This window comes from Lytechinus pictus, chromosome 11 (assembly GCF_037042905.1).
Source record: "Lytechinus pictus isolate F3 Inbred chromosome 11, Lp3.0, whole genome shotgun sequence".
NCBI classification, from domain to species: domain Eukaryota; kingdom Metazoa; phylum Echinodermata; class Echinoidea; order Temnopleuroida; family Toxopneustidae; genus Lytechinus; species Lytechinus pictus.
This window is the reverse complement of record NC_087255.1, coordinates 22,086,320-22,097,320: the sequence shown is the minus strand read 5'-3', so window position 1 is coordinate 22,097,320 and position 11,001 is coordinate 22,086,320. Positions and strand designations below refer to the sequence as shown.

General features: G+C 38.4%; 1 protein-coding gene across 1 annotated transcript; it reads left to right on the top strand.

Annotated features, from left to right (window-relative positions):
- The first annotated feature begins 537 nt into the window (after positions 1-537).
- On the top strand, positions 538-7,178 carry LOC135155920 (uncharacterized). Its single transcript, XM_064106416.1, has 8 exons — positions 538-1,547; positions 2,075-2,221; positions 2,729-2,875; positions 3,173-3,298; positions 4,022-4,204; positions 4,779-5,107; positions 5,457-5,625; positions 6,214-7,178. The coding sequence occupies exons 1-6, from the start codon at positions 1,277-1,279 to the stop codon at positions 4,880-4,882; spliced, it is 978 nt and encodes a 325-aa protein (XP_063962486.1). The 5' UTR covers positions 538-1,276; the 3' UTR covers positions 4,883-5,107; positions 5,457-5,625; positions 6,214-7,178.
- The last annotated feature ends 3,823 nt before the right edge of the window (positions 7,179-11,001 follow it).

Genomic DNA, 11,001 nt, shown 5'->3' with positions numbered 1-11,001 from the left:
ACAGATAGGGGGATGGACCCACCCCCCCCTCCAAAAAAAAAAAAAAAGAGGGAGAAATTGAACAAAAGGAAACTAAAAGGGTTTATATCTTGCTCTGGATTTATGTAAAAATCTATTCCAGATTGAGATTTTTGTATTGTTATGGAAACAAAATTGCTCTCTCCGCCCGCTTGCAACTATATAAAAATGTCTGCATGCGCCATTTTTGCCCCCTCCATTATTTTTATACTGATCAAAGCTATAGAGATATGAAGAAAAAGAAGGAGAGAAGTTTTATAGAAGATAAAATACAGTAAAAGAAGAGAGGGTAGAATTGGGATATGTATTTACCAATGTCTTGAGCTCGTAGTCTTATAGGAAGTAGGGGGAGTCGGAGAGGGAGTCGTAGGCTAATCCATGGATACATAAAAGTCTTGCGTGACCATGGGGTTTCGAAAAGCGCCCTAAACAAGCATTTTCCATGTTCTGAAAATGCACCCCTAAACATGGTATCCACTCGTCAATGGAGGTGACCCCCCCCCCCCCACCCACCCCGGGATAAAAGTGTTTAGGCATGCTACGCATATGTCCTACTAAACATAATCTCGAGAATGAAGAAAATAAAAGGCATGAGCATTATGCAAAAGGTCATGGCAAAACTTTCCAAACTTTCTGATGCGTGCGCATACGTATTGTTGACGTCATTGGCAAACGCGCGAATCTAAACCCACAATGCGCATGCGTGTGGTTCAGGTAACCACGGCCACGCCCGTACTTTCATCATTATTATCATTTATCTATTTCAGCTTGCTTACATAGAGTTATTGAGTAATTTTTCTCAAATTCTTTCTGATTTTTAAAATAAAATTTCAAGATGGGTTGTGCAAAATCCAGACCCCGATCTTTGTCTTTCAAGGGAGAAAACAAAGATGATTTAGAGAAGAACGAGACCTGTTGTTTGACAGGAATTAGATCATTCTTCTCTAAGAACAAGATGGTAAGCTTTGTTTATTTAGAACAGAATGATGAGGGTGCATGAAAATGATAATAATGTATGTCAAATATTCTTCAAGAGAATGAAATGCTCTTCAATACCACTTTATGAGGAAATGATTATGAGAAAAATTATTCCAGCATTGATTTAGAAACAGTTACTTTCAACCAAGGATTGCTTTCATGGCTTTGTTTTTCGCTACCCTAAAAAGTGATAAGGAATTTATAACAAAGTTAAACAAAATGTTATTACCAAATTCAACTTCGAAGGAATTGCAGATTTTGGAGGAAGATATCTGCAGTGATGGCGACACTGATGGCAGCTTCCGCATCAACTTTGATCAGTCATCAGTTACCTCCATCCACTCTGTCACATCCATCCACTCAGTCACTACCATCGAATCAACGGTGCTCCGACAGTCTTGGTCTGCTCCAGCTATTCTTTAATAGCCGAGACAGCCGCCAGACCTTGGTACCCGAAACATGCGAAATGAGCATCAGAACTGAGGATGAGCCGCCCTCTACGTCCTATCCGAGGGACGTGAGGGTCTCTGCACAAGACTTCTTGTCCTACCGTAAGTTGGATAGGCTATTCGTTTGGTGATTTCAATTGGAGTGTCAAATAAAATATAGATAATCGGATTTGGAGTATTACATGTGAATAACAGAAAAAGAGACAGAGGAAGAAAACCGAGAAATAAAAAGAAGTTAATGATTAAAGCAGGCCTAATAGAAAAAAAGACGAATAAGATTAAGCTGAGGAAAAGCAGCAGAACAAGAAGAGGAGGAAGACAGATAAGAAGATAGAAGATGAAAAAAGGAGGGGAAAAGAAAAGAAGACAAAGGAAGAAGAAGAAGAAGTAGAAGAAGGAGGAGGGGAAGAAGAAGAAGAAAAATAAGAAAGAAAAAGAAAGACGAAGAAGAGCAGAAAGAGGATGAGGAAGAAGAAAACACTAGCAAAGATGTTGATGAAACATAGAGGTAAATCATAAGAAGAGCAATAGTATACAATATGTTAAAAAAGGGGTATTTCGATGTAGTCATGGTTGTTATTAATATTATTTTTTTTTAATTTGAATTTCTTTTGTTTCCTCTCAAAAAGATCGATTCATCAACGATAAGGACGACGATGACGTATCGGTTTTATCTGACGTCGAATACAGTGATGAGCATCGCGAGGCTGATGTTGAATCTAACATCGATGATGACAAGACCTCAATATCCGCATTTGAGTATTCAAAAGATATGTGTAAGTATAAAGAAAAAAGACAACATGGTCGAAATTTCAGTAGCTATATCTGTCATATTATAAGTGAGGAGCAAGATTAATGGGTAAAATTAAGAAAGGGTTTTATACAATTGGATGAGGACAAGAGCGCCGGTAAGGGCGAAATTATGAGGTACATTTTATCTCCTTGGTGAGATCCAAAGAATGGAAGAGGGGTAATTTAAAGGGGTACTGCGGGAGGGACGGACGGAGGGAGGGGGGGGGGGGATGATGAATCACAAGTTACAAGTTTATTTTATTGATTCCATGTCCAGACGCAAATGATTAAAATCAAAGAAATTAACATTTTTTTGATAAAATTGATCAAACGAAGAGTTACATTGATAATGATGCGATGATGAATTCGATGATACTAGAGATGTCTACCTTCTTTGGGTACTTTATTCAGAAGAGATGACAATTATAACATTTCTTTATCAAACATGTAGTTGTGAAGTATCATTTTAAATATTTCTTAACTTTAACAAGACATCGTCAACGTTCATAAGGAGTTCGAGAACCTTGACGAGGAAACGGACGATAGGTCCAGTGGAAATATGACCAGCTCAGAGTCGGTGATGGTCAATGGGTGTGTCCCTGACCAGATTACAAATACCAAGGACGCTGATTGGTCAGGTGAGCTACTCTTCTCTCTCGTATATTCGCCCTACGTCTCTGTGTTTCTTTTTGCATTTTCTCTTTCTCAGCTGCCTACATCGCTTCTTTTTCTATCTCTCCTGCTTCTTCGTTTTTTCTTCTCTCTACATGTATGTGTTGAAATGTTAATGTGTTTTTTTTTCTTGATAATTTCTATATTTTTTACAATTTTAAGTGTGAAATTATTGAAAACCACAGGTTTCATTATAAACATAACTTGTCACTCTGAGGAAAAGTTTCAAAATTAAGTTAGTTTTGTCATTTTTTTTCAATTAGATGAAGACACCATCTATCCCTCGAGCACATCAGAGGGACATGACGTCACAAGTGAGGATGATAAGGACGTCGACAAGGAGAAAGGTGTTGGTGTCCCTGGAGAGATCGGAGATCGTATTCTCTTAGGTTTGTCTATCTGAATGATTGAAAGATAGGACCAAAAGGGGGGGGGGGGAGAATTGGATAATGGAAAAGGACAGGAGAAGTATGATGAAATGGAGGAGGATAAGGAGAAGGGCAAGGAGAAGGAGAAGAAGGAGGAGAAGAAGAAGAAGAAGAAGAAGAAGAAAAAAAGAAATAGAAAAAAGAAGAAGAAAGAGGATAAGTAGAAAGATGAATTCAAAAGTAGAGAAATTAAAATATTCTGAAATCATTTGAAGGACAGCACTTGTCCACATTAAAAAATAAAAATAACAATGATACTTATTATAAAAGTATTTGTATAAAGGTTATCTTTTTAATCAAAATAGTGTTGAAATATTAATTCACTGAAATATACACTGTTAAAAAACCCGTGATTTTACGGAAAAAAGTAGATTTTGCAGAAAGCAATAACAGAATCATTCTATAAATTCATAAAACAGGAATTTTTCTGCAATTTAACAGAACAGGTCTGTTTTAAAAGGGGAAAGGGTGTTTTATTAAAGGAAATTTGTAAGGTTCCGTACACCAAATACCAATTTCCTGATTACAGATTACGCAATCTGGTAAGATTACAGGTGTTCTCGAGACTCTGCTGCAGGAACTTCTTTTATTTTAAGGATACATTTTCTAACATTGTATCTATACAGTAAGATCCAGTCGTTATTGATTTAATTTATTTTCTTCGTTTTTTAATCGCACATCCAGATAAGTATCACGACTTCCAATTTAATATCCTGGATGACATTTGGAATGCATGTGGCAACATCTACCAAACAGGACTCCAGATCGTACAGGGCATCGTAAAGGGAGAACAAAAGAATGAGATGGGCATCGGTGATGGACGCACCGTGATCGATGATGAAGAAACGGAAGATAATACTTCATCAGGTTGGTCAACGATTGTGAACAGAACACATCCCACGTCTAAGCTTTGATGTGTTTAGATTATTATACATTATTTTCAGTAAATTTATTCTAAAATGATTAAAACCTCTCAATAAATATTTGCCATAATGTGTGTAATATTGTAATTAATACAATCAGAAACTAATAACATAAATAAACAATGCATAATCTGTCATAGGTTGTAGGTACTCTATAGGTAATGGGGGACGGCGCCGTGGTATTTTAATAGGTGGGGGAAGATGACACCAAAATTGTGTCATTTTTAATGAAATAAAGAGGTATAAAGTAGCACGACCGGAATCTTTCTCTTCTGTACTTCTATTTCTTGTTATTTTCCTTTTCGTTTTGTTTCTTCCTTTTCCCCCTATACCTGAAAATTCGCAGGGTGTGGCTGCCCCTTACAATATTTTATTGTTTTTTATAATATTATGCTGGCTTCTTATCAGAAGAAAAGAAAATCTCAGAGCTGATGAATATTTCCATGGTGTAAAGTCTAAACGATGTCATTATCATACTTTATATGTCGTTATTTTAAGTTTGGCTTTTTTTCTGTTAGGTCACCCTGATCTCTGGGAAGTCATCAACTGCATGCTCACAGGCGTCCCCTTAGAGAAGAGGGAGAAGAAGAGGGAGAAGAAGGAGGAGAAGGGGGATGCGTAGAGGAAGAGAAGCAGGAGGCAGATGGAGAAGGGGGAGGAAGGAGCGCATATGAAGTTGGAGGGGAGAAAGGAGGAGTATTCAGTTAGTGGAGCAGAAATGAGGAGAAGGAAGATGACGGAAGAGGATGAGGAGGAGGAGAGAGATAGAAGGGGGATTATGAGGAGGGCACCAATAACTACTGTGGTTAGAATGGTCATCTGAGAACCAGACGAACCTATTTCAAAGGTTCGTAACTCCATACAGGAAAACAAAATAAATGTAATTGATCATAGAGTCGGTGGACGTTTAAGTCTTTGGTATACATGCTCCTGATGTTATTTCTTTTTATGATAACAATAAAAACACCTACTTGTATGTTGACAAATATTAAATCTATGAGAGGAAATTGTACGAGCCAATGCTAATGGAATTTATCAGGCTTTGCATACCAGTATCAGAAACATTATTAAATTAACCCCCCCCCCCCCCCTTTCAGCCTAAGTTTGCCTATGGTAAAAGGAATTTTTAGAAAATGGAATATAAAAATCTTGAACTTATGCTTATCTTACTTTTCCATTTTGATTATGTCTTTAAGATTTTTCCCAGAGCACTTGGAGAGGGACAATTCGCTTGTGGGATGCTATACACGGTCTAAAAACATTGGCCTTGTATAATGAGGACCTTGGTTTAAAACCTGGTGCCATTTTCGTCTTACCTGCCAACACGATCAACTTCATTCTTGCTCTCGAATAACTACCGGACAGGTAAGCATCCCGATTCATTGAACAATATTACAGCTGAGTTCGATGTCTATAATTTGTCGTTGGCCGTATGGTAGTTCAATTGTGCAATATATTGGATTGTAATCAAAGTTGAATCATTGCATCAACAACACGAACAATCCTTCTTATTACTCTTTTGGTTTGTAGGAGCAAAAAAGAAAGAAAGAAACGTGAGCAAGACATCAGCTACAGAGCTACGTCATTCTTCTGAAGTAGATAAAAACCAATGGTTTTATCTATGGCGATAATGACCATATCCGGATGAATTCAGCCTAAACTGTATCTTTGACATAGGGAGTTTTGTTAATCCATCATTTAAACCCCCACCATGATGAAGGGAATAAGAAGCTAAAAATACTTTCAAAATGGTAAGCTATTCTCAAATTCTTTACATTCAAATACATAATGCATATGGCTATCTCAGAGACTGTTCGACAGTGTTGGTTTGTCAAGAACATTTTTTATTGAAAAATTACCCATCCCCACAATAATGCTATACATTTCAGAGTGTGGAACCTATACATTTTAAATAATCGAAATTATTACTCACTATTCTGATTTTGTTTGCAGGTCAAGCAAAACCGAGCCATGTACGACATGAGATAGGGGGTACACTTATCCCTGCATGCACCGACTCAATTTTCTATCACCTACACACTCTGCAGTGAATGGTCGTTGTAACAACTCTGAAAGAAAGACGGACAGTAACATGTCAATTCAAATATCGACTGAATCAATTATAATTATAATTCTGAACTGGTTAATCTAGGGATACAGCACTGACAGGCAGTACTAGAGTTGCCAACGGAATAAGAGTTATATCTAAGATCAATGAACAAAACTTACGCATATGAAATCAGTTCATCACTCCTGCAAGCCTTATACAGACTTCCATTGACCTGTCCAATATTGATGTCTCGGGCATTGTCTCGTGAAAATGAAAGCTTTAACAAAACAAAAAACTCGTCTCTAAAACGCGATTCAGATGAGGACAGACTAAGAAAGACAAGCGCCAATTCTCAACCAATCGACCGTGCATCATTATGCTCGCATAGAGGAGAATAAGTTGACAGGTTGTCAGATCTGACAAGTTTCCTTGTATGTGATTGGCTGAGAAGCACGGTTACTATGGTAACTGTCGGATTAAATAGGACTTCTCAGATAAAACGTCCGAAAAGTACTTTCATGAAACGCTCCCCAGGATATCAGGAAAGTTTATTTTTAATACTAGGCACAATTGCAAGCCTTCAGATTAAACAATGGTGTGCCCCGTGATAATTCCGAAGGCATATGGATTACAAAATAAGAGCGGGAGATCGAGAAGGCAACTTTGTATTAAACATTGTGACATATTTATTTATAAAAATGAACTAACGCAACTACTGTAGTAATTACCAAAACAACGCTTTACACCCCAGAATTATAGCACCGTTTCGCGAAGCCTTCACAAATGCAATAAAATGTTACCCGACTAAAAAAAAAAGTTTTGCAAAACTTTTGTTTGATTGTTTTTTTAACAATGACACTGAAAGGTGAACAATTTCTCTGTTACACAGGGGGGGGGGGGGGGGGTGAGAGTTGCAGGTTCATCAACATATCCTGTTTGAAATTTAATGGAAATGGTAAAAATGAAAATAATGAAGATAGACGAGTGTTAAACTAGGGAAGAAAGAGAGAGAGAGACAGAGAGATAGATAGAAGGAGGGGGGCACAAGAACAGGTGATAAATGTATGTGAAAAGAGGAGAAAAGGTTTTCTTGCAATAAAAAAGGGTTTATTTCGAAACGTAGAGGGCGATTTATATTGTTGACCTGAAATCCCATTGATAGGTCCTATATACACTGTTAAAAATAATTCAATCAACGCTGTTCACTATGTGAATCTCACAATCTCACAGATTTTGAAAAATTGTTTAAACTTTTTAAACAACTACCGTGCGATTCACATAGTAAACATCGTTGTTTAATTTCTCTTTGATAAGGTAAATATTTCAATAGGGAGTATTTGCTTCAACAACGCACGGCAGAGTCAAGAATACAGTAAATGTATTGAAAATACCGTTAAATGACAGAGGACAGTTGGGAGGTTTTTGTCGAAAATTGGCGAATCAGAACACCAGTTTCATCCTCAGATTCGGAGCGGACGAAAAACTGCAAATGTCGTTTGTCCAAAGTCCAGGGACCGTTACATAAAGCTGTTAGTAAGTTAAGAGCGACTTTAAGAACGACTGGTGATCCTTTCTTGTGATAAATGATGTTCACCATTATACGCTCATTGGTGCTTATTTAGCGCGTAAGAAAGGTTCACCAATCGTTCTTAAAGTCGCTCTTAACTTACGAACAGCTTTATGAAACACCCACCAGGACGACACTGCGGTTTTGATTCACCAATTTTCGAAAAAGACTCGTTGGTTGTTCTTTGTAATAAAGGCCATTTGACAATAGACTTTCTATGTTCTTGAATCCATCGTGTGTCGATGGATTCTCTAGGTGTCCTATTATCTAGGTCTATGAATGCTTACACAGATGACGCTTGCTCCGACAATAAGCAGCACGTTAAGCCAAACATACAACCTAACCTCCAGAACTAAATAAACCCCAATCATCGTAGAGGTGTTGTGGCTCAGTGTATAAATCTTCGGACTTGGAACCACAAGGTCCGGGGTTCAAATCCCACCGCAGCACTAGCGTCCTTTGGCAAGGCGTTTATCTACATTTGCCACTCTCGACCCATAAATGTTGCATATTATTATACTTATTATTATCTTTGCATTATTCTGAACCAGAAACTCTATTACAATCCTAACTATACCTTCTGAGATATCAAGACAGGAGCAAATGTCGCAGGAGCATTATATGTCGTGTCACCGGTACAGGGAGTCACCCTACCCGCCCATCATCCCACCGCACCCCTACCTTCGTGAGCGTTCCACTGTCTTTACCCCCCCCCCCCGACCCCCGTGTTAACCGATTTTTTGTGTGTCTTACTTAATGCCAATTAAATTGACTCGTTCGCTCGCATTCATAGCGTGAGAATTATAATGAGTGGCAGCACATAATAAGGATTTACACTCCATCACTGGCGTAAAGATGGGGGGGGGGGGGGGTGGGGGGCATTGCCTCCCTGCCCCACCACCAAGCGGCGGAGGGGAAAAGGAAAGAAGGGGGAAATTTTGACAAAAAAGTTGCTCGCGCGAGACTTTTTTTTCCATTCGCCACATTGGGCCCTTTATTTTTTCATTGGCTCATTATGCAATTTAACTGATCCATCCTGTCGATGGCTCTTCATTTGTCTCTCCTTTTGAACCGATCTGATCAAGACTCTTTTTCCGTATTGAAAGAGGACGGACCCCACGAGATCCTCCCTGCCCCCTCTGACAGCCCCCCCCCCTGAAATGTCAACTTCTTCATCTGTTCCCTTCCCGTGATAAACGATGTTTTCTTCTCACCTTGTAAGAGATCAAAGACCTCCTTTTGCCTCATCCAAATATCACAAATTAGATTTATCTCGTTCAGTATAATATCAGTTCAAACCTCATTAACACAAAGACAGAACATTAACCTTTGATATCGATCTGCATTCGATATAGCTCATGCTTAATGTCACAGGATTCACTTTAACTTTATATTCATGGCATGATGTCATCGATTTTCTGATGTTCACAAATTCACATGATTCGTGTAATGCAGATAAATAAGTATTAGTCCAGTAGATATGTGAAAAAGATGCTCGAATCTGGCAGAAAGTGTGAAATTTGGCACACAGGGGTATTTTTGGGCGCTGATTTCAAAAATTGCCGGCCCCAAGCGATTTGACCATCGGGTCGGCCGCCATTTTGAAATCCAAGATGGCCGCCATGAAAAATCAATAAATGTCATTTTCTTGAGTTTTACATGGCATGTGACACTGAAATTTGGCATTTAGGGGTATTTTGAGGCACTGATTTTAAATATTGCCGGCCCCCAGCAATTTGATCATTTGGCCGGCGGCTAAATGGCCGCCATCTTGGAATCCAAGATGGCCGCCATGATATATTATTGCAATCATTTTCTCGAGTTTTATATGAACTGCGGTATTGAAATTTGGCATATAGGCTTAATTTGGGGTGCTGATTTCAAATATTGCCGGCCCAAAGTGATTTGACCATCGGTTCGGCCGCCATTTTGAAATCCAAGATGGCCGCCATGAGAAATCTTTAATGTCATTTTCACGAGTTTTACATGACGTGTTACACTGAAATTTGGCATATAGGGGTATTTTTAGGCACTGATTTCAAATATTGCCGGCCCCCAGCAATTTGACAATTTGGTCGGTGGCAAAATGGCCGCCATTTTGAAATCCAAGATGGCCGCCATGAAAAATCATTAAATGTCATTTTCTTGAGTTTTACATGATAGGCGACACTGAAATTTGGCATATAGGGGTATTTTGAGGCACTGATGTCAAATATTGCCGGCCCCCAGCAATTTGACCTCCAAGTCAGCAGCAAAACGGCCGCCATCTTAAAATCCAAGATGGCCGCCATGAAAGATAATTTGTTCAAGTCTTACGTATGGCCTGTAACACTTTAAATTTGGAAAAAAACTTGATCTTTGCATCCTTGATCAATGAAAAGAACATAGTAAATAGATGCTATTTTGAATTCCAATATGGTTACCAAGTTTGAATGATGTTCAACATTATAATGGTGAGTAAAACCCATTGCATTGGCACTGAAAACAAATCCAACACAACCACATCTTTGTCCGTTGCAAGGAATTTGGCATCCTTAATTGCTGATATAGATGTTACGTAAGTATGAAGCACCATAAATACACAAACCAGCTAGCTTCTTCTGCAGTTACACATTTGAAGTGGCTTTGGTTGAATAATAACCATCCAGAACAATCATTTTCTGTTGAGAGGCTTTAAATTATTTATTTGAGTTTTATATGATCTGCATTATTGCACTTTGACAAATCGACGGAGTGTGGGGTGCTTATTTCAAATATTGCTGGCCCTCAGCGATCTGATCCCGAGTCAGAGGCAAAATGTCAGCCATCTTGAAATCCAAGATGGCTGCCATGAAAAAAGATAATTGAAAAAAAAAATCACTTTATCTAGTATCACGTAACGTATTATTTTAAAGTTTGGCATCTATGGATATTGAAATTGCCCCCAGTAATCTGTCCAACAGATATGCTGCAAAATGGCCACCATCTTGAAATCTAGAGAGGGTAGACTGTCATGAAAATTCATTAAAATCATTTTCTTGGTTTTAAATAATTTGAGGCACTGCATTTTAGAAATACAGGCAGAATTTTGGCCCTCTGGTTTTAGAATATTGCTCCAATAATTGCAATATTTTATTACAAATCA